Source organism: Bos indicus, chromosome 1 (genome assembly GCF_029378745.1).
Source record: "Bos indicus isolate NIAB-ARS_2022 breed Sahiwal x Tharparkar chromosome 1, NIAB-ARS_B.indTharparkar_mat_pri_1.0, whole genome shotgun sequence".
In the NCBI taxonomy this organism is placed as follows: domain Eukaryota; kingdom Metazoa; phylum Chordata; class Mammalia; order Artiodactyla; family Bovidae; genus Bos; species Bos indicus.
Window position 1 is genome coordinate 58,430,739 of NC_091760.1, and position 23,618 is coordinate 58,454,356.

Consider the following 23,618-nt stretch of genomic DNA (forward strand, 5'->3'; position numbering starts at 1 on the left):
GGAGTAACAACTTCATATTCAATATAGTAACAGAAAATGAACAAGGAAAAAGGAATCAAAGTGAAGAGGGAGTTTATGTAAAATGAGAAGACAGGGATGCCGGCATAGGCAAAACGACAGCATTCATATTATCTTCAAATCTGGGGATTCCAAACTCAAATGGCTGGTTGTTAGGTACTTTGCTTCTGAGTAGGATACCCTGCCACAAGGCGCACTGGTGCCCTGCTAACTGCCTCACTGTGATGGTCAGAATGCAAACGATTAGCATGAGTCTGTACCTCCCCCTGTACCCTCTTCCTTTTTAAACCAACATGGAACTTTGAGGAATCCCATTTTAACGAAGTAATCCATGATCTCTGTTTCCAAACCAATTTTGTCTTACTGTAAGTGGTAATTTTTAAGTGAGGAGAGGGTAGGTGGACTTCCCAACTGAAATGGAAATAGATGAAAAAACAGAAGAATCAGAGGATCTGCACTGAGTTCAAGATCTCCAGCTCTAATTCCCTAAGTAAAATCCTCTTATTAACTCATCTATAAAATGTGAATACCACCACCTGTGTCACAGTTATTGTGGACATTAAGTACACTTAAAATGTGGTACAAATATAACGTGTTACTAAAACATCAAAACAGGGCAGAATGAAAGAGCACTGCATTTTTGTGGGGTGCAGAATAATGGCTTAATCAAATAACCACCAGTTTGTTACCCTCTGGATTAACTTTTAATTAGCATCTCTGCCTCATCTACCCCTGAGTTTAAACAGAATCTTGAACAGAACAGCTCCATTTTAGGCTGAGCTTCCACTCTAGAGTGTAATGTAAAAATTCTTAACTTCTCCCACAGCTTTCAGTCAAAACCTGCTATAAAACCTTCAGTATATATCATATTTTTTACTAAAACAGGTATTGTCTTTCCATAAATTTTTAAAATTTAAGAAGGTGTGACCAAGTGACATCCATGGAAACCATTATAAAGCCCTGAATAGATACATGTCCATAAATATAGTAAGAAATTATGGTGGATGCACAGAGTGTTTCTTGAAGGATACGCAAAAAGTGGTCAGTGATCGCCCGTCAAGGGGGAATGAGGACCTTTATGGCCCTTTGTGTCTCAAATTGTTACCACAGGCATCTATTATTTGTTCAGTAAAAACATAAAGCCCTAAAATATCTAACTTCATGTATTGTTTCAAGCAATATTGGCTCACAAAGATAACCATCCTTAAGCAGTGCTGTGAATGTAAGCACCACAAAAGGATGAAGCGGTACATGGAGAGTCTAGCTCCTGTGCATGGAAATTACTTGACGCTGACTCTGATGTGTGGCCTTGTAGGAGGAAGCATCTTCTGCTCTCACACCCTCATCCCACTGAAGCTGCGGGCAGACAGGCCATCTCTCCTACCAGAGGCAGAACTCCATGAAGATTAAATCTGTCTTACACATAGTTGTATCTGCAGGTTAGCATACCACAGACACACCTGATACTTTTTGAATAAAAGGATGGAATGGTGAAGAGTAAATCCAATTGACCAAATTTACTTCCTCCCAATGATATATATATTTAGCTCTGCCCAATAAAAATAGCTAACAAAACTGCACTTTGAGTATATACCCCAATTTTAGTCCCCAGGGTACTGGACATTAAAAAGGCTGAATATATATACTTTTGCCTTGAAAGATAACAGAAGAAGTAAAGGAATATAATTTTTATACTATACCTACCTAGAGCCTTGAGCTTCCACATGTTTAAGCCGGTTACTTTTAAGAAGTTTGTTACCCAGAAAGGCAGTCTGAGCCTTCAGTTTTTTGCTTCTACACCACAGAATTGCCATTTGGATTTCTTCAGAAAGTTGTGTGAAACTCTCAGCCTCTCGGAATCTTTGCACAAGACTTTTTACACAGGGAGTTCCTATTGCTTTCTGAGAAGAATGTTTGGTTGCCTTTAGTTTGGATGGAGAATATTTAAACTCAAAGCTCTTCTCCTGAAATATGGAATGATGAGGAAAATTATTGGATCTGTTACAGACATATAACGAGAGAGAGAAGTTGACTCACACACTATCAACATTTGAAAATACATCTTTTTAAAAGAAGGAAAAAGTTTTTTCCAGTTCCCTATGCTTTCTATTTGTCTTTTTAAATTTTTTTGACTGTGCCACCTGGCATTGGGGATCAGAATGGTGCCCCCTTGCAGTGGAAATAGAGTCCTAATAACTAGACTGCCAGGGAATTCCTTTCCTTTTGCTTAAAAAAATTTTTATTCACTGATACTAATACAATTTATCCCCCTCTGTGCTACAACTGATCCCATCTATAGCTAAATTCAGTTGTACACAAGTAACAATATAAATATTTACATACATATTTATTTAACCTGTGTTGCTGTTGTTTAGTCTCTCTGTCATGTCTGACTGTTTGTGACCCCATGGACTACAGCCCGCTGGGCTCCTCTGTCCATGGGATTTCCCAGGCAAGAAGACCGGAATGGCCATTTCCTTCTCCATGGATCTTCCCCAACCACGGATCCATCCTGCCTCTCCTGCACTGGCAGGTGGATTCTCAACCACTGGGCCACCAGGGAAGCCCATTTAACCTACACATAAGAATAAAACTCCACATAATTAAGTATGGATCAAAGTCTAACTGGTGGGAGACAAAATCACTGAAAAGCCCTTTTCCTCTAATGCTGGACTACCACAGCTTGTTTTTCATCACCTCCTCAAGGAAGGGTCATAAATGTTATTGATAAATGTGGAAATGCAGATGACTGCTGAATGTATGTTAAAAATGCTTAACTGAGCAATATTTCCAATTCCAATTCAACCATCTTTTGATGTGGCACCTCTGTCTCTTCAACTTCATTTTTCTGTATGAAGTCAAGTTTGCATTTTATCAACTACTACTGTTTACTGAAATATGCCACCTACTAGGTCTGCTTCCATCTTCTGTTCAAAACTTAGTTTCTTGCAAATTTCTCATTCTCGAGAAGAACAAGTAATAGTAGTAGAAGGTAGAGACCTATCAATCTTTGTGTTGGTGATCCATAAAAGTTTGACCTAAAAACACCCTAAGCATATTGGTGCTAAATGCTAAAAATAAAATAGTGATTGGTCATAAATAAGAGGGATGCTGGAACCAGCTCACATAGGAACAAGTGATGGACTGCAGAAAGTTTCAGGAGCCACAGAGCTACAGTTATTGAGAGAGCTGATAAAACTATTTGGAGACTGGTGTAATGATAAACTCCAGGAGATAGTTTAGGACGGAGAGGCCTGGTGTGCTGCAGCCCATGGAGTTGCAGAGAGTCGGACACAACTTAGCGACTGAACAACAACAAATAATATTAAATGACAAAGACTGAAACCAAACTGCCTGGTTCAAATCCCAGTTCTGCCCCATATTTGCTATCTGGCCTGGACAAATTTCTTGTCCTTTCTTTGCCTTAATTTTCTCATCTGAAACATAGGAAGAACAGCACCTACCTCATAGGACTTTTGCAAGGATTATAAGAATTTACACATATAAAGAGTTCTGAACAATGCCTGGCAAAGAGTAAATGCAGTATAAGTATTATGGTGATGATGACATCTTCTTCCAGAACTTGTAAACTGGACAAAATATAAATGCAAGCTGGAATCCTTGTAAACCTTCAAGAAAGTACTGACTTGTTAGAAAAGAACTTTTGAATAGAATGGGAGAAAGCCCATGAAGAAAACAACTTTGAAAAGAGAGAGAGTAAAAGAACTTCTTATCCGTGTCAGATCCAGAACACACAGAGTTTACAGACACTGGCTGAGGAGAGGTCAACACTGACAGCTCTAACGCTGATAGAAAGAAATAGAAGCCTCATGATAAAAGATGATGGTAGTGACGATGGAAGTACCTAACATCTAACATCAAGTAAGTGCTTACCACACTTGAGACTCTGTGCCCAATACTTCATATGTACTAAAACTGGCACAGCCCTACGAAGTGCATACTGTTTGTAGAAAATGGAGGTATGGACAGGTCAAGAAACTTACATAAGGTCACAAATTACTACAAACCAGGACGCAAACCATCTGTCTGACTTCGAAGCCCATATTCTTAAGCTGCAGTATAATCCACTCCTATGGTGGATCCTAGGATCATTTTAAAATTCTAGCAAAACCCTTAGTAAAATGTTTCTGAAGGCATTCTATTAACTGAATTAACTAGATGCACTCAGATCCCTTGGAAATGCCTCTACTCATTCAGAAGCAGACTGAGAACTAAGATGGCACTATGCCTAGAGCCGAGGACAAAACCAGAAGATTCAGCCTCTGTCCTTGGTAAGTGGCATCTACACTTAGCAAAAATCATAAGCTATATTAAAATAAGCCAGACAAACCTGAATAGCTTTTTGTTTCAGCTGTTTGCAGAAAGCTCTCACATCAAATTCTGATGACTTTTCTGTGGAGATAGATCACAGATAAAAAAATTAGGCATACTATTTTCAAATCAACAAATTCTTAAGTACATGACAACAAAGGGAGTTAAGCAAGCAAAGAACTATGAAGCTACAACAGAAAGAAATAACTTAACATGCTCAAGCTTAGAAAACACATTATTAATACCATACTTCTCTAAAGATAATGTGAGTTAAAATTAAGAGAGTTTAACAGTATGAGCCATATCAAAGCAAATTACCTTTTAAGATTTTCTTACTCTTTACTGGTTGTCCAAGATCCATGTTATTCTGTATATTGATCTTCATTTGTTTAGCTTTTTCAGAAATTCTAAGTAAAGTTTCTTCACCTGACCTCTGTGATTGCTCTTTTGTTAAAAATAGTTTATTTAGCAGTTTAGTTACTCCTTTAGCTACAAAAGCTGTAGGCATTTTTTTCTTAAAGACTTCAAAATAGGGCTCTCCTAAAAATTCAACAATATCAGAAGGAAAGGTAAAACCTTTGAAGTAAGGCAATGGTTGAATCCTGGAGACCTCTTGAAGTAATCCAAACAATGGTTCATATAAGGAAACCAGCCTTTTTAAAACATCTTTATACAGAACCCTAGGGAAAGAAGTAGGAGCTCATGAATTAGTCAGTAATTGTAATTTGCAGATTATGTAATAACAGATTCAAAGCTGAAAATAACACTTATCAGTCTGCCACTATAGATTAAAAAAAAAAAAATGCTACAGTGGATACTTGCAAAGAGCTAGATTTAGTCCAGCTTATATAGAAAAATCCAAGTACAAAATGTTATATAAAACCAAATACAGTACTACATGGAGAGATATTTCAAAGGATGTGCACCAAAATCTTAACTGTGGTTTTATCTAGAGGATAAGATTTTAGGCAAATTTCAGGTTCTTTGAATTTTTTCTATTTTTAAAAGTTTCTTCAAATAAGCATGTATTATTAAAATTAAAAAATCAAAGCTATTTTCATTGTAGGGAAGAATAATACAGTTTGACATTGATTAGTAATTCTAACATTACTAACATGATAACCATACTAACATATGATAAGTAGTTCTAACATTGTTAGCTCTAAAAACAAGCAGAATAAAAAACAGGATGACTGAAAATAGTACTTGAGATACCCAGATTAAGATAGAAAATTAAGGATTAGAAAGAATTTTTTCTTTTTTTGTTTCCATTCAAATTATAGCTAATCACAAATGGGCAGATTTTGAATCTGATTATCCATCAGATAAGCTCCATAATATATATTGTGAGATGCAAGGGAAATTCTCTTTGGTTTGCAACTAGTATTACCAGTGTTCTTTACGTCAATAGCTATGGCTCAAAAAGCAGTAGTGGTTCATGTAGAAGAAAGGAATTTAGAAAACATAAGGAAGGTCATTGCCGTTAAGTATTAGAAATCTAGTGGCAGAAACAAATGAATGATACAGACTGCCCAGGAACACCTTCATTTTAAATGGCTCAGCTGAATGATTAGAGGAACCTTTTTTTTTTTTTTTAATTCCAGCTGCTAATCCTAGGAATTCATTTGTTTAGTTTAATGTGGAAGTGATCTCATGGATTCAGATTCAAAGCCTAGTCTTTTGACATAACTATCAACACTTAGCTTCCCAATCCATCCCAAATAAACTCTGATCAAATGAAAAAACAGAATTTCTGCACTTTCAACATCCCATGGAAAAGCAAATATGAAGACTACTAATAAGAAACCTAGTCTGAGTTAGAGAAATGAGAAAGAAATGAAGGATTTCAAAGGTACATACATACATACCATAACCTGCTCACGAGCCCAACCATCACAAGGTTTAAAATAATGAATTCTTGCAAACCTAGATGTTTCACAGTCAAGCTGAAGAATCAAGTTAAAGTTGGGAAACAGAATCAAAGGAATTTATGTTTTGTTGTGTTACATTTATGGGGAAAAAAAACACAGAATGCAGAGTTTTCTTGAAGGAGTTAAAGCCTTAAAACATGTTCTACTTAAGTCATTGAAGCTTTAAAAAAAAGTAATATACACTCTGCTAGAGACTTCATTAATAAACTTGGTTTCTAAGGATTAGCTTTTAAGATTAATAATTTCTAACTGTCAATGCCTTTAGGATAATACATATTAAATAGAGGTAGAAATCCCTGGCAATGGCTATTTCAGGCACTTCTCAGGAAGAGAAGACCAAAGAGCAAAATTTTAAGAATTTGCATATATTATAACTCCTACTTTGAAAATATGAAAAACTACATACTCCCTAGCTTTCAAACAGAAATACTATTAAATTCATCCCTGCATGCATGCTTAGTCATGTCTGACTCTGCAACCCCGTGGACTGTAACCCAACAGGCTCCTTTGTCCATGGGATTTCCCAGGCAAGAATACTGGAGTGGGTTGCCACTTCCTCCTCCAGGGGTCTTCCTGACCTAGGGATCAAACCTGCATCTCCTGTGGCTCCTTCATTAGCAAGTGGATTCCTTACCACTGAGCCACCTGAGAAGCCCATTAAATACATCCAAACAACTGAAGTTCAGAAAAACGTTTTTTAGATGATTCAAGGATACAGAAATGTCTTGCAGCAACAGTCCAACAGGCGAAGCAGCAACTTGCAGGCCCCCAGAATCTTCATCAACACCAGTTCTACCACTGGTTGGCTGGGGATGACACATGCTTTGGTATTTATAGGCTGATTTTCACTTGACAAAAATAGAAAAGTATGTTACTTTCATTCTTAAATATAAAACACTTATATAATAAGTACAGAATTGCTTTAAGCTCAATTGAGGTAGTTATGTTTAATAATGACTCACTGAAGTTAACTGACACTTATGTTTCAAAATAGTTTATCATCACCCAGGTTTCAGTGTCACACTGTTCCTTCCCACAAGCCAACAGAGGGAGGTTACCACAGATACCAGGGGCCCTTTATTAAAATAAAATTTGTACAGCTAAGGTATAATTGGTTATATTCAAACAATAATGAAGGAAGTCTAAAGCGAGGTTACAGTAAGACACCGGGTTTCCAGCCCACCACAAAGCCCATTACAAAGCAACTAGACTACTTACTTAGAAGAAAATGACTCTGAGAGATCTTGAATTGAACCTTCCAAATTCATGTTTTTCAAACGTTTTAAACACTGTTCAACCTGAAAGGGGAAGACCAGCTCAAATTCACATGTTTATGTGTAACAGAGGCAAAGCCACTGATGTGAACATGAAAACAAATTCAAAATTTCAAAGTACAGTAATACACTGAATACAAAGTATAGAAATACAAAGAATGCCATATTTTAGGGTAAAGAAACCGGTAGCCCAAAGCAGTTGCTTCTGGTTAAAAATTTGAAATTTATGCAGCCAAATAAATTTCTCAGATCAGGTTATGACCAGTGACTGGATTTCCCTGGTGGCTCAGATGGTAAAACGACTGCCTACAATGCAGGAGACCCAGGTTCGATCCCTGGGTCGGGAAGATCCCCTGGAGAAGGAAATGGCAACCCACTCCAGTACTCTTGCCTGGAGAATCCCATAGATGAAGGAGCCTGGCGGGCTATAGTCCATGGGGTCGCAAAGAGTTGCACACAATTGAGCAACTTCCCTCTCTCTCTTTCTTTCTTTCTTTCTTACTATATGCCAGTGTGTGCTTGGTGCTATAAAGAGGACCAAAGTAAATGTAAGATTATTCTCAAGATTGTATTAATAAACTTTTCTGAAGTAACATGATTTCTAATAGTGAAACTATTAAAACAAGACAGTAAATTGTTAAGTACTAAATTTTACTGTCCATAAGTGCTGCAGACATGAGGATCAAGTGATGGAGGGCTTGGGCATTATAAACATACAGAACCAGGTAAGCAAAGGCTCAGAGGAGGGAACCAATGTGGTGAGTAGGAAGACTCACAAAGAGTTCAGGCTGCTTGTAATACAATATATATGATGATGAAGACCACAGAGAAGCCTGAGCTAAGAAAACTGAAGAGGCCAGATCAGGAAGGATCTGCTAAGTCCCCTGCTCTTTATTCAGGGGACAATGGAGAACCATTAAAAATTAAGCTGTGTTTTAGGATGATTAACCAGGATTTGGTACACGTGAACATGCCACAGTAGAGGAAAGACTGAAGGAGGAAAGATCAGTCAGAATTACAACACAACAAAAAATTGACAAGGTTTCAAAATTTAGTTTAGCCAGAACTAAAAGGGACTAGATGCGGAGAAGGTGTTAATTGATCAGTTAACCTGATGGGAGAGCAGAGAGAACACCAAATTTTTCTGACTATACTTATTGACAACCTGGAAGCCCGGAGGAGAAATACGTATATTCAATCTGAGATAACAGGTTTGGTTTTGGAGTTAAAGACTCAGAAGGAGATAAAACCTGCTCCAGAGAAGAAAACTTAGGAAAAACCATAATCGCAAATCTTTCTTTGGTAAAGAAATCATCTTTTTTGCTTTAAGTAATGTGAGTGGAAAACTTTACCAAAGAAAATGAATCTGTTTAAGGTTGGAGATTATGCCATACACCTAGCACAAAGCACAGTGCCTGGCACATAGAAAGTTTCAAAAATACTTGGAGAATTAATAAAATGAATGAGCAAATAAATGAGCATATATGGAACTTAACTTGGAAGGCTCTATTCTGTGTATGTAATCCCTGAGCTAGAAGGACCCAATTTTGTCTTAAACTTCAAAAGATACACAAAACACTTTACACAACTTGTTATATACTCATTTAATATATTCCCAATTAGATTATTTACCACCACAATAAATAAATTGCAACTTTGTTCTTTTTATGATTTGGGGATTTTGATTATGCTCAGGAAAATTGTTTCTTGATCCAACACTTTGTTTTGATCAAATCACTCCATCTTTAAAGTAAACAAAGGCGTGGTAATTTGTTCTAGATTGTATATAATTAAAATTTTTCATAATTATCTACCTACTAGAAACAAGACTGGGAAAGAATCAAACATAGTTCTTTTCTAATACAGACTGTTTTTTGAAATGCTTTCAGGGAAAAAAAATGAAAGCTCACATGATTGTGGGCTTAACACTTAAAAATCACAAGTGAAAGTGAAGTGAAAGTCACTCAGTTGTGTCCAATTCTTTGCAACCCCATGGACAGTCCACGGAATTCTCCAGGTGAGAATACTGGAGTGGGTACCCTTTCTTTTCTCCAGGGTTTCTTCCCAACCCAGGTATCGAACCCCGGTCTCCCGCATTGCAGGCAGATACTTTACTAGCTGAGCCACAGGGGAAGTCCAAGAATACTGGAGTGGGTAGCCTATCCCTTCTCCAGCAGATATTCCCAACCCAGAAATCAAACCAAGGTCTCCTTCATTGTAGGTGGATTCTTTACCAACTGAGCTATCAGGAAAGCCCAAGTAAATCACAAGTAATTTACTTCAATTTCCTTAAATAACAAAAGTTAAGTGGCAGTGTGATCTCCATCTTCACCAAGTAAAAATGTTTTCTCTTAAATACAGGGCTCTTTCCTTACCTGTCTGAGGGCCAAATGGGGCTTATGGCGGCCCATTCTGTTGTGATTGCTGTAAAGGATTGCACATAATACATCTGTCTCTGCATCTAAGGTTCGGCTCTTCAGTGACAATGTAATGCGACAGCATTCTTTAATTATAGCTGCAATGCAAAGGTCTAATGCAGAGATATTTAGTAATAAGACTTAACATGCATTTCTACATTAAGTATATTATACAAAAAATACACTGAAAGAAGCAACTTTCCTTATCTGTTTTAAAGAAATCAATACCACCACAATCAGCTTCACCTGTGAGAACATAATTAAACATTTCTAAGTATGTAAGAAATGACATAGGAAGGAAGGAAAATGGTGACAGATAATATCAAGTCCATGAAATCATTAAGAAAACATCTATTAAACTAGAATGTATATCATATCACATTTTATTGTGATTTTAAGAATCTTTCATATGAATACTTTGCAGAGTCATTTAGGGTACACCAAACACTTTAAGAAAGTGGGGAAAACCACTAGACCATTCAGGTATGACTTAAATCCCTTATGATTATACAGTGGAAGTGAGAAATTTATAAGGGACTATAGAGTGCCTGATGAACTATTGACGGAGGTTCGTGACATTGTACAGGAGACAAGGATCAAGACCATCCCCATGGAAAAGAAATGCAAAAAAGCAAAATGGCTGTCTGAGGAGGCCTTACAAACAGCTGTGAAAAGAAAAGCTAAAAGTAAAGGAGAAAAGGAAAGATATACCTATTTGAATGCAGAGTTCCAAAGAATAGCAAGGAGAGAGAAGAAACCTTCCTCAGTGATCAGGGCAAAGAAATAGAGGAAAACAATAAACAGGAAAGACTAGAGATCTCTTCAAGAAAATTCGAGATACCAAGGGAACATTTCATGCAAAGATGAGCTCAATAAAGGACAGAAATGGTATGGACCTAATAGGAGCAGAAGATATTAAGAAAAGGTAGCAAGAATACACAGAAAAACTGTACAAAAAAGATCTTCATGACCCAGATAATCACGATGGTGTGATCACTGACCTAGAGCCAGACATCTGGGAATGTGAAGTCAAGAGGGCCTTAGGAAGTATCACTACAAACAAAGCTAGTGGAGGTGATGGAATTCCAGTTGAGCTAGTTCAAATCCTACAAGATGATGCTGTGAAAGTCTTGCACTCAATATGCCAGCAAATTTGGAAAACTCAGCAGTGGCCACAGGACTGGAAAAGGTCAGTTTTCATTCTAATCCCAAAGAAAGGCAATGCCAAAGAATGCTCAAACTACCACACAGTTGCACTCATCTCACACGCTAGTAAAGTAATGCTCAAAATTCTCCAAGCCAGGCTTCAGCAATACGTGAACCGTGAACTTCCAGATGTTCAAGCTGGTTTTAGAAAAGACAGAGAAACCAGAGATCAAATGCCAACATTCACTGGATCACTGAAAAAGCAAGAGAGTTCTAGAAAAACATCTATTTCTGCTTTATTGACTATGCCAAACCCTTTGACTGTGTGGATCACAATAAACTGTGGAAAATTCTTCAAGAGATGGGAATACCACACCACCTGACCTGCCTCTTGAGAAACCTATATGCAGGTCAGGAAGCAACAGTTAGAACTGGACATGGAACAACACATTGGTTCCAAATAGGAAAAGGAGTACATCAAGGCTGTATACTGTCACCCTACTTATTTAACTTTTATGCAGAAGTACATCATGAGAAACACTGGGCTGGAGGAAGAACAAGCTGGAATCAAGATTTCCAGGAGAAATATCAATAACCTCAGATATTCAGATGACACCACCCTTATGGCAGAAAGTGAAGAAGAACTAAAGAGCCTCTTGATGAAAGTGAAAGAGGAGAGTGAAAAAGTTGGCTTAAAGCTCAACATTCAGAAAACGAAGATCATGGCATCCGGTCCCATCACTTCATGGCAAATAGATGGGGAAACAGTGGAAACAGTGGCTGACTTTATTTTTCTGGGCTCCAAAATCACCAGAGATGGTGATTGCAGCCATGAAATTAAAAGGCGCCTACTCCTTGGAAGGAAAGTTATGACCAACTTAGACAGCATAATAAAAAGTAGAGACATTACTTTGTCAACAAAGGTCTGTCTAGTCAAGGCTATGGTTTTTCCAGTAGTCATGTATGGATGTGAGAGTTGGACTATAAAGAAAGCTAAGCGCTGAAGAATTGATGCTTTTGAACTGTGGTGTTGAAGAAGACTCTTGAGAGTACCTTGGACTACAAGGAGATCCAACCAGTCCATTCTGAAGGAAATCAGTCCTGGGTGTTCATTGGAAGGACTGGTGTTGAAGCTGAAACTCCAATATTTTGGCCACCTGATGTGAAGAGCTGACTCATTTGAAAAGACCCTGATGTTGGGAAAGATTGAAGGCATGAGGAGAAGGGGACGACAGAGAATGAGATGTTTAGATGGCATCACCGATTCCATGGACATGAGTTTGGGTAAACTCCAGGAGTTTGTGATGGGCAGGGAGGCCTGGCATGCTGCAGTTCATGGGGTCGCAAAGAGTCGAACACAACTGAGTGACTGAACTGAACTGAACCACTTTAAGTATGTTGAAGGTGGGACACTTTTGTATACTTCTCTAATACCACTTTAAGAATATATTTAGAAAAGAGAAATCACTCTAACAACTGGAAATTATATCTGACTAAACACAGGGTGCTTATTTAGCAAAACAAGATAACAGCCTCCTAGTCTGAAAAGCTGTGAATTTAAGAGTTAATAGCGTTCTCTATGCCTCTTAAGGGTAGCAGTAGCATCCTAAGTGGCAGTAACACAAAGGCAAACTTTACACAACACAGAGAACTTTCTTACTATCCCAACTATTTGAGGCCAGAAATGAGCTGCCCTGGGGGTGGGGAGAGACTTGGTGAATTTCCATGCCTAACAGGAATCCTGTTAAAAGTATTTCTGAACAGAGGAAGGGGTAACGTTAATCTGTAAATGGGGCAGGATGGATGGTTGGAGAGGGGAATGTGATGTTATAAATACTTAATAACAGCTATCATCTGCAAGGAGATCCAACCAGTCCATCCTAAAGGAAATCAATCCTGAATATTCATTGGAAGGACTGATGCTGAAGCTGAAACTCCAATACTTTGGTCATCTGATGCGAAGAACTGACTCATTTGAAAACACCCTAATACTGAGAATGATTGAAGGCAGGAGGAGAAGGGGAGGACAGAAGATGAGATGGTTGGATGGCATCACCGACTCAATGGATATGAGTTTGAGTAAGCTCCGGAAATTGGTGATGGACAGGGAAGCCTGGCTTACTGCATTCCATGGGGTCGCAAAGAGTCGGACACAACTGAACGACTGGACTGGACTGAACTGATCATTATTTACTGTATCAGGCACTGTTCCAAATACTCCTTTTACTTTATATTAATAATACTTTATACTGTTACTCTATAATACTCTTTCAGAACTGCTCTATGAATAAAGTACTATTGTTATTCCCAATTGAAAATAAGCGAGGCCCAGAAACGTTACATTCCCCACTGCTCACCCCAGCTCCAGCAGAGGGAAAAGCCAGGATTCAATCCCTCAACCCAGTTCTTACTGACCTGTGTGCGTGCTAAGTCAGTTCAGTCGTGCGACCCTATGGACCGCGGCCTGCCAGGCTCCTCTGTCCATGGGATTTTCCAAGCAAGAATACTGGAGTGGGTTGCTATGCCCTCCTCCAGGGGATCTTCCCGACCCAGGGATCAAACCTGTGCCTCATACTTCCACCTAAAGAAAGGTGGGTTCTTTCCCACTAGCGCCACCTACCTAATAATCGCAGTGCCATTCAAACATTGATAGAGCACGCTCTCCTAAATGAAATCATTTAGATCCTCCCAAAAACCTGGTGATAGGTAGGGAAAACTAACTCCATTTTACAGATAAGGAACGGGGGACTCAGGAAAATTGCGGCTTAACTGCAGAGTGCTTGAGTGACGACCCGCAGCCCTTCAGGGGCAGAGCGCGGCAGAGACAGAGGGCTAACCACGCCTCTTGGTGGCTGAGTGAAACGCAGGGTTCCCAGGCAGCACTTTTCCCTGACACCAGTTGTGTCCGCCCCTCTCCCCCATTTCGGTGCGGTGCTAGGTCGCGAGCCTTCGGTGCCCCTGCCAGGCCCTGCGATAGACACAGGGGATCCAGCGAAGAACTGTAAAGCCAGGTGCCCCCATGAGCCTCATTCGCAAATTCCCCAGCCCCTCACCCTTCGGCCCTTCCCAGTGTCCCGCGGGCTCCGGAAGTCCCGCCCCGCGCGCACGTGCGCCGGCTCCACGCCTCCTCCGGAAAAGCCTGCGCCCCTAGCGCGGCGCCTCACTCACCTAGCGCCGTGTCCGGGTTCTGTACGGTCACTGCGCTGCGGCTCCCTGCCTTAGGGATCCTCACCCGGTTCCACGGCTCCGGGCCCGGCAACAGCGTAGCCATCTTAGGAGGCAGGAGAGGGAGTGGAAGGGGCGGAGCTAGGCCAGACCAAGTGGAGGGACCGAAGGAGGGGAGATGAGCCGACGTCACGGGGAGGTAGAGGGCAAAGGGTGGGGCGGGGGCGGGGCTGGGGCCCTGGGCGGAGTCTTTCATGGAACCCTGGACTAAGTATGGTGAACCTGAAATACGTGGTTCAGTTCAGTTCAGTCTCTCAGTCGTCTCCGACTCTGCGACCCCATGAATCGCAGCACGCCAGGCCTCCCTGTCCACCAACTCCCAGAGTTGACTCAAACTCGTCCATCGAGTCAGTGATGCCATCCAGCCATCTCATCCTCTCCCGTTCCCTTCTCCTGACCCCAGTCCCTCCCAGCATCAGGGGTTTTTTCCCAATGAGTCAACTCTTCGCATGAGGTGGCCAAAATATTGGAGTTTCAGCTTCAGCATCAGTCCCTCCAATGAACACCCAGGACTGATCTCCTTTAGGATGGACTGGTTGCATCTCCTTGCAGTCCAAGGGACTCTCAAGAGTCTTCTCCAACACCACAGTTCAAAAGCATCACTTCTTCAGCGCTCAGCTTTCTTCACAGTCCAACTCTCACATCCACGTGGTAGTGTATCAGAATCACCTGGGAGATTTTGGGGGCGCTCTATCCCAGTACTACACAAACAGAATCCCCGAATGGGTTGAGGCTTTATCCTTGTGTTTATGCTTCCCCATGGGACTCTGAGGCGCAATCAGTTTGGCAAATACTTCAGGGCCTTTTACAGACGTGAAAAGTAAGACCTGTAGTTGAGTTGCATCCACCCCCATCTCTACTTCAGCCATTAGGAGAAAAGGAAGTAATGGAATAAAGAGCCTTATGCAAAATGTACGTTTGCAACACAGAAAACTTAGAGTTAGTCAAGGATGGGGTGTGTGTGTGTGTGTGTGTGTGTGTGTATTTAGCCCCTCAGTCGTGTCCCTCTCTTTGTGTCCCCATGGACTGTAACCAGCCAGGCCCCTCTCCATGGAATTTTCCAGGTAAGAATACTGGAGTGGGTTGCCATTTCCTTCTCCAGGGGATCTTCCCAACCCAGTGATGGAACCCACATCTCTTGGGTCTCCTGCCTGAGTAGGCAGATTGTTTACCACTAGAGCCACCTTTGAACTGACCTTAGTCAAGGAAGCAGCAGCAAAACTATAATAGAGTGGAGCCCTTAGCACATGGGGTTGCTGTGTGCCATTACACTCTGCAATGGTCCTGCTCAGTCATTGGTTAGTGCCATAGTGGGCCCCTGCCACAAATAACTTATCAATGAGTGACCATTAGTGATCTTGCTAGGCCTTTGGTTGGTGTTGCAGTGAGCTCCACCAACAAATAACCGTCAATGAGTGACCCTTAGTGAGAGGATTTAGCCAAGGGTCAGTGGAGTGTGGTCCTCAGGTAGAAAGTGAGGTAAGAGGCGGATCCTGTTCTTCCATGGGGCTGGTCCAGCTCACCCTTCTTTGGGCCAGTGGATGAACTGGGGGAGGGGCAGGCAGGGAACAGTCTGGGGGTTGTGTCCCCCAGGCTCCAGAGCCCTCACTACGCCCAGTGGCAGGGCCCAGGCCTCAGGGTGGTGGTGAACCTCTGCCCTGTCTTCCTCTCTGAGATATAATAGCAGCAGCCATCTGCATGGGCTAATTCTGCAGGATTTAGGCCCCCTAACTGATGTTTGGGTGGCCTGAGAAGTCTGAGGGCCAGTTGTATCCTGGGCTCCTGGCTTCCTCAGTGATGACTGCTGTTCAGGATCTGGGGACCTGGCCCTGAGGGAGAGCTACCTCTTCAGCACTGGTGGGAGGACCCAGACTGGGTGCTGGACAAACGCTCCTGGGTAGGGTAACCAGCAGGCACAGGAACCCCCTCCTCTTAGCCAAGGTCTGGACCTCAGAGGGTGAAGGTTGAGTCTTGAGACTTTGCCCTTTATTGTCATAACGGAGAGTAACGTTTGTTTGGTGGAGGTTTGCAGGAGACTCCTTACCTGACCGTGACTGACCTCCAGAATAAAAGATCTGACACCAAGAAGTTTGAAACCAACCATGCCCCTCCCTCTCCTTTTCTACAAAACGGTTTTGCTGAAAGCTTTTGGGGGGTTTGGGATTTTATGGCATGAACCACCATCTCCTTGCATGGCCCTGCAATAAAACTAAACCTTTCTCTACTCCAAACTCCAACGTTTTGGTTTTGTTTGGCTTCACTGTTCATTGGGCACATGAATTTGCATTTCAGTAACAAAACCACAATCACAGAAAATTGGAGGCTGCTTGACTCTCCATCAACCCAATCTTCTGTCAATGTCCAAAACAAGATATTCCAAGCTCTGCTGATCCTCACCTCAGTATCTTTCTAACACTTGATTTACTTCAGCTATGCTGTTGCCTGAAAGCTCAGTTGGTAAAGTTTCCACCTGCAATGCAGGAGACCCCAGTTCAATCCCTAGGTTGGGAAAATCTGCTGGAGAAAGGATAGGTTACCCACTCCAATATTCTTGGGCTTCCCTTGTGGCTCAGCTGGTAAAGAATCCACCTGCAATGCAGGAGACCTGGGTTCGATCCCTGGGTTGGGAAGATCCCCTGGAGAAGGAAAAGGCTACCTACTCCAGTATTCTGGCCTGGAAAATTCCATGGATTATATAGACCTTGGGGTCACAAAGAGTTGGACAGTACTGAGTGACTTTCACTTCACTTCACCCTGTTGCCACCTTACTTAAGGAGCCCACCACATTAGAGAGGCAGCTAATGGGTTGTGAAGACAGACCAACAAGTTTCTGATTTTAGATCTGCCCTTTGCTAGCTCTATGATCTCAGGATAGTTAAACTAACTCCTCCAAATCTTAGTATTCCTAGAGAAAAAATGAAGATAAATACAAACTTGTAAAGTGCTCACAGTTAAAAAGTGCTTTAGAAGAGTGCCTGGCATGCAAACAGTATTTACTCTTAGAAAAATCAATATTATTTTTACTGTTTAAATAGCCTTGCCAAATTGAAATCCTTTGCATGCTCTCTGTACTTACTGCTCTGTGTCATTTCCTTGAAACACAATCTCTCTCAGATCTTATGTCGTTACCTCTGGGTAATTCTTCTGAACATCCCATTCTCACTCCATAACTTGATGTAGAGACTCTCTTTATGGACTCCTTTATGTACATATGCCATGTGTTGGCCTCTGTATTAGCCTCCTATTGCTGCTGTAACAAATGACTACAAATATGATCAATTAAAACAACACAACTACATTTCTGGAGACCCGAAGTCCAAAATGGATCTCACTGGACTAAAGTTGGCAGGGCTGGATCCTTCTGGAGTCTCTACTGGAGAACTCATTTTCTTTTTTCACCTTCTAGAGGCCACATGCATTCCTTGACTCATGTCTCCATCCTCCATTTTCAAAGTTGGTAGCATAGCATCTCCCAATCTCCTTTCACCCTTCCACCTGCCTTCATCTTAAAAGGACTCTAGTGATCACATTGAGCCCACCAAAATAACCCAGGATATTCTCTTCATCTCATAATCTTTAACTTAATATCTACACAATATTTTGCAATATAAACAAATGTATTCATGGATCTGGGGGCTTAGGATGCAGATATCTTGTTTGGGGCATTATTTAGCCTATTATAGACTCACGGAATTTACCTCACTGTATTATATTGTATATTTGTACGTCCCCTCCAATGACATGTGAGCTTACTGAAGGTAGTTCTACCATTGTAGCTTATCACAGTCCTTAGGTCAGAGTGTGGTGTTTAGTAGGACCTCAGTAAGTTCTTAACAGCTTTATTGAGGTGAAAATTTATATACAGAGAACTGTGCATACTTAGCATAAACAATTTTACTAGTTTGTTGATATTTACTAAGACACTAGATGATGCTTGAGTAGAGTTTTGAAGGACAGGTAGAACTTTCCCAAGCAGATAAGAAGACATTCTTGATAGAGAGATGGTAACAACATGGGTTGGAAGAACCATTAGTCCTCGCTGAATCAGTATTGCTAGAACATGATGCATTCTGAGGGATGAAGCTGGGAGTAGGGGTGTCAGATCACAGACAGAATTTGCATCTACCCTGGAGGCAGGTGGTTCCCAAACCTGGCTGATTGTAATAACCTGGGTGGTCTTTATTCATTAGGTCTGAGTAAGATTCTAATTTATGCTTTTTAAAAGGTCCTTGTGAAGGTCGTCTGCATTAGGGATCCCTTGTGGAAAGTGCAAAGGAGCCACTAAATCTTAGGCTTGGCAATTTTGATCACTTTGCATCAGAATAGCCGCACTTGGGAAAACGGATTTGAAAATGAGACTAGAGGAAGGGACATAATAATGTGATCTATTACAAAAGCTGAAGCAAGACATGATTAAGGCCTGAATTCAAACACTGGGACTGAAGATGGACAGATGACTTATTTAGATATCTAGTATTTAGGTATTTAAACATCTACTATGACTTCCAAACTGCTTCAGTATGAGATGTGGCACCCAAAAGAACCATTTTAGGTAGGTGGCAGGAATCATGAGATAACTTGTGATGTACTGAGTTTGAGATTGCCCATTGGGCTGCCCACAGGGTATGTCCAATTCACCAGTTAAATAAATGGGACTGTGGCTCAAAGGGTAATTTATAAGGGATGGAGTAGAGATGATGAATATAGGATAATGTTTTTAGAAGCTTAGAAGGGAAGACAGTCTATGCAATTAAAGAGAGAGATGCAGGATCAAGCAGTGTACTCAGTTCAGTTCAGTCGCTCAGTTATGTCTGACGCTTTGTGACCCCATGGACTGCAGCATGCCAGGCTTCCCTGTCCTTCACTAACTCCTGAAGCTTGCTCACACTCATGTCCATTGAGTTGGTGATGCCATCGAACCATCTCATCCTCTGTCATCCCCTTCTCCCACCTTCAGTCTTTTCAAATGAGTCAGTTCTTCGCGTCAGGTGCCCAAAGTATTGGAGCTTCAGCTTCAGCAACAGTCCTTTCAGTGAATATTCAGGGTTCACTTCCTTTATTCAGGGTTCATTTCCTTTAGGATTGAATAGCTGGATCTCCTTGCAGTCCAAGGTACTCTCAAGAGTCTTCTCCAACACCACAGGTCAAAAGCATCAATTCTTTAGTGCTCAGCTTTCTTTATACTCCAACTCTTACATCCATACATGACTATTGGAAAAACCATAGCTTTGACTAGATAGACCTTTGTTGACAAAGTAACGTCTCTGCTTTTTAATATGCTGTCTCGGTTGGTCACAGCTTTTCCTCCAAGGAGTAAGCATCTTTTAATCTCATGGCTGCAGTCACTGTCCGAAGTGATTTTGGAGCCCCCCCAAAAAATAAAGTCTCTCACTGTTTCCATTGTTTCCCCATCTATTTGCCATGAAGTGATAGGACTGGACGCTGTAATCTTAGTTTTTGAATGTTGAGTTTTAAGCCAACTTTTTCACTTTCATCAAGAGGCTCTTTAGTTCTTCTTCGCTTTCTGCCATAAGGGTGGTGTCATCTGTGTATCTGAGGTTACTGATATTTTTCCTGGCAATCTTGATTCCAGCTTGTGCTTCATCCAGCCCAGCCTTTCTCTTGATGTACTCTGCATATAAGTTAAATAAGCAGGGTGACAATATACAGCCTTGACATACTGCGTTCCCGATTTGGAACCAGTCTGTTCTTCCATGTCCAGTTCTAACTGTTCCTTCTTGACCTGCATACAGATTTCTCAGGAGGCAGGTCAGGTGGTATGGTATTCCCATCTCTTTCAGAATTTTCCACAGTTTATTGTGATCCACACAAAGTCTTTGGCGTAGTCAATAAAACAGAAGTATGCTTTTCTGGAAAAAAACAGATGCCTTTCTGGAACTCTCTTGTTTTTTTGATGATCCAATGGATGTTGGCAATTTGATTTCTGGTTCCTCTGCCTTTTCTAAATCCAGCTTGAACATCTGGAAGTTCACGGTTCACGTACTGTTCAAGCCTGGCTTGAAGAATTTTGAGCATTACTTTGCTAGTGTGTGAGATGAATGCAATTGTGTGGTAGTTTGAACATTCTTTGGCATTGCCTTTCTTGGGTATTGGAATGAAAACTGACCTTTCCCAGTCCTGTGGCCACTGCTGAGTTTTCCATATTTGCTGGCATATTAAGTGCAGCACTTTGACAGCATCATCTTTTAGGATTTGAAATGGCTCAACTGGAATTCCATCACTTCCATTCGCCTTGTTCATAGTGATGCTTCCTAAGGCCCACTTGACTTCACATTCCAGGATGTCTGGCTCTAGGTAGGTTGTCACACCATCATGGTTATCTGGGTCATGAAGAACTTTTTGGATAGTTCTGTGTATTCTTGCCACCTCTTCTTAATATCTTCTGCTTCTATTAGGTCCATACCATTTCTGTCCTTTATTGTGCCCATCTTTGTGTGAAATATTCCCTTGGTATCTCTAATTTTCTTGAAGAGATCTCTAGTCTTTCCCATTCTATTGTTTTCCTCTATTTCTTTGCATTGATCACTGAGGAAGGCTTTCTTATCTCTCCTTGCTATTCTTTGAAACTCTGCATTCAAATTCAAACTCTGCATATCTTTCCTTTTCTCCTTTGCCTTTCACTTCTCTTCTTTTTTCAGTTATTTGTAAGGCCTCCTCAGACAACCATTTTGCCTTTTTGCATTTTATTTTCTTGGGGATGACCTTGATCCCTGCCTGCTGTACAAAGTCATGAACCTCCACCCATAGTTCTTCAGGCACTCTGTCTATCAGATCTAATCCCTTGAATCTACTTGTCACTTCCACTGTATAATCGTAAGGGATTTGATTTAGGTCATACCTGAATGGTCTAGTGGTTTTCCCCACTTTCTTTAATTTAAGCCTGAATTTGGCAATAAGGAGTTCATGATCTGAGCCACAGTCATCTCCCGGTCTTATTTTTGCTGACTGTATAGAGCTTCTCCATCTTTGGCTGCAAAGAATATAATCAGTCTGATTTCAGTATTGACCATCTGTGTAGAGTCTTCTCTTGTGTTGTTGGAAGAGGGTGTTTACTACAACCAGTGCGTTAACCGGTGCAAAACTCTGTTAGCCTTTTCCCTAGTTCACTTTTAACTCCTAGGGCCAAATTTGCCTGTTAGTCCAGGTATCTCTTGACTTCCTACTTTTGCATTCCAGTCCGCTTTGATGAAAAGGACATCTTTTTTGGGTGATAGTTCTAGAAGGTCTTGTATGTTTTCCTAGAACTTTTCAACTTTAGCTTCTTCAGCATTACTGGTTGAGGCATAGGCTTGGATTACTGTGATAGTGAATGGTTTGCCTTGGAAAGGAGCCAAGATTGTTTTGCTGTTTTTGAGATTGCACCCAAGAACTGTATTTCAGACTCTTTTGTTGACTGTAAGGGCTATTCCTTTTCTTCTAAGGGATTCTTGCCCACAGTGCTAGATATAATGGTCATCTGAGTTAAATTTGCCCATTCCAGTCCATCTTAGTTCACTGACTCCTAAAATCGATGTTCACTCTTGCCATCTCCTGTTTGACCACTTCCAATTTACCTTGATTCATGGACCTAACATTCCAGGTTACTATACAATATTGTTCTTTACAGCATCAGACTTTACTTCCATCACCAGTCACATCAACAACTGGGCATTGTTTTTGCTTTGGGTCTGTCTCTTCATTCTTTCTTGAGTTATTTCTCCACTGATCTCCAGTAGCATATTGGGCACCTACTGACTGGGGAGTTCATTTTTCAGTGTCATATCTTCTTGCCTTTTCATACTGTTCATGGGGTTCTCAAGGTGAGAATACATAAGCAGTGTATTGTTTTGTTCTAATTTTAAGGATAGTATATCAGACAGGGTCCCACCAGTCAAAAAAAAAAAGCAATAGGAAAGAAATTGGCTGTAGGGATTGGATAGTCAAATCTAAAATCCATGTGAAAGTGAAAGTGAAGTCACTCAGTCGTGTCCGACTCTTTGTGACCCCACGGACTGTAGCCTACCAGACTTCTCAGTCCATGGGATTTTCCAGGCAAGAGTACTAGAGTGTGTTGCCATTTCCTTCTCCAGGGGATCTTCCCAACCCAGGGATCAAACCCGGGTCTCCCCCATTGTAGGCAGATGCTTTTACCATCTAAGCCAGGAAAGTCCCTAAAATCCATAGGGCAGGCCATAACTAAGGGTGGACTAGAAACTCAGGCAGGAGCTGAAGCTTGTCTACAGATGGAATTTCTTCTCTTTTTTGTCCTCAGGGAAACAGTTCTGTTCTCAAGGCCTTTTAAACTGATGGGATCAGGTTTATCCAGATTACGCAGGATAATCTCCTTTACAAAAAGTCAACTGATTGCAGCTGATAATCATATAAACAGAATACTTTCATAGCAGCACCTAATCTAGCGTGATTGAATAACTGGGTACTGTAGCCTAGCCAAGTTAACACATAAAACTGACCATCACAGACAGGAAATGACTTCATCACCTGAATTGGCTAAGGGAAATGAGGCCAAACGAGTGAGAGAAGCTGGACCTACTAAAGGGATGAAGGGGAGAGAACTGCTGAAGGAAGATCCATGAAGTACTCATTCAGCAGTTTTTGAGCATCAGCTGTTTGCCAGACACCACACTAGGTCCCAGAGGAGACAAGCAAGGGTGGGCTCAAGTGCTCAGGTAGAGGGGTTGTCTTAAAGATCAAAATCTTGAGTCTCTGAGCCAGGAAGATAAAGATAGCTTTAGACATGGTATTTTTGAGTTTTGGCAGGAAGATTCCCCTGGAGGAGGGCATGGCAATCCACTCCAGTATTCTAGCCTGGAGAATCCCCATGGACAGAAGAGCTTGAATGGCTATAGTCCATAGGGTCACAAAGAGTCAGACATGACTGAAGCAACTTAGCATGCAACAGAAAGATGAGGGAGCCCCAGAAAGAGAGCTCCTATGGTGTCAGTGAAGAAGAATTTGCGATCATTACCAAGAGTGGAGGGCAGGGAGATGGATTCTGGATGAGCAGTGGATATTTAACATTGGAGCTTCCTTAGCAACCTAGATGTCCGTGAGCAGACGAATGGATAAGAAAGCTGTGGTACGTATACACAATGGAGTATTACTCAGCCATTAAAAAGAATACATTTGAATCAGTTCTAATGAGGTGGATGAAACTGGAGCCTATTATACAGAGTGAAGTAAGCCAGAAAGAAAAACACCAATACAGTATACTAACGCATATATATGGAATTTAGAAAGATGGTAATGATAACCTT

General features: G+C 41.1%; 2 protein-coding genes across 11 annotated transcripts in view; one reads left to right on the plus strand and one right to left on the minus strand.

The window, feature by feature from the left end:
- The window catches only part of GTPBP8 (GTP binding protein 8), a 23,260-nt gene extending 18,480 nt beyond the window's left edge, over positions 1-4,780 (plus strand). For 2 of the 3 annotated variants that reach the window (XM_070787959.1, XM_070787950.1), the window contains one exon: positions 2,437-4,780. In XM_070787959.1, coding sequence (XP_070644060.1) covers positions 2,437-2,746 — 310 coding nt within the window. In that variant the 3' untranslated portion in view covers positions 2,747-4,780. Of the gene's footprint in view, positions 1-1,333; positions 1,725-2,436 lie in introns of those variants that run through there. The other variant, XM_070787965.1, reaches the window with a different exon arrangement.
- NEPRO (nucleolus and neural progenitor protein) overlaps positions 1-14,451 on the minus strand; it is a 15,497-nt gene extending 1,046 nt beyond the window's left edge. The window contains exons 1-8 of one of the 8 annotated variants that reach the window (XM_070787910.1): positions 14,287-14,451; positions 9,931-10,070; positions 7,500-7,579; positions 6,998-7,129; positions 6,219-6,296; positions 4,669-5,030; positions 4,370-4,431; positions 1,723-1,982 (exon numbers count right to left, since the gene is read on the minus strand). In XM_070787910.1, the coding sequence (XP_070644011.1) occupies positions 1,723-1,982; positions 4,370-4,431; positions 4,669-5,030; positions 6,219-6,296; positions 6,998-7,129; positions 7,500-7,579; positions 9,931-10,070; positions 14,287-14,389 (1,217 nt within the window). In that variant the 5' untranslated portion in view covers positions 14,390-14,451. Of the gene's footprint in view, positions 1-1,722; positions 1,983-4,369; positions 4,432-4,668; positions 5,031-6,210; positions 6,297-6,997; positions 7,130-7,499; positions 7,580-9,930; positions 10,219-14,286 lie in introns of those variants that run through there. The other 7 variants (XM_070787917.1, XM_070787909.1, XM_070787912.1 and 4 more) reach the window with 7 other exon arrangements.
- Between the last annotated feature and the right edge of the window lie 9,167 nt (positions 14,452-23,618).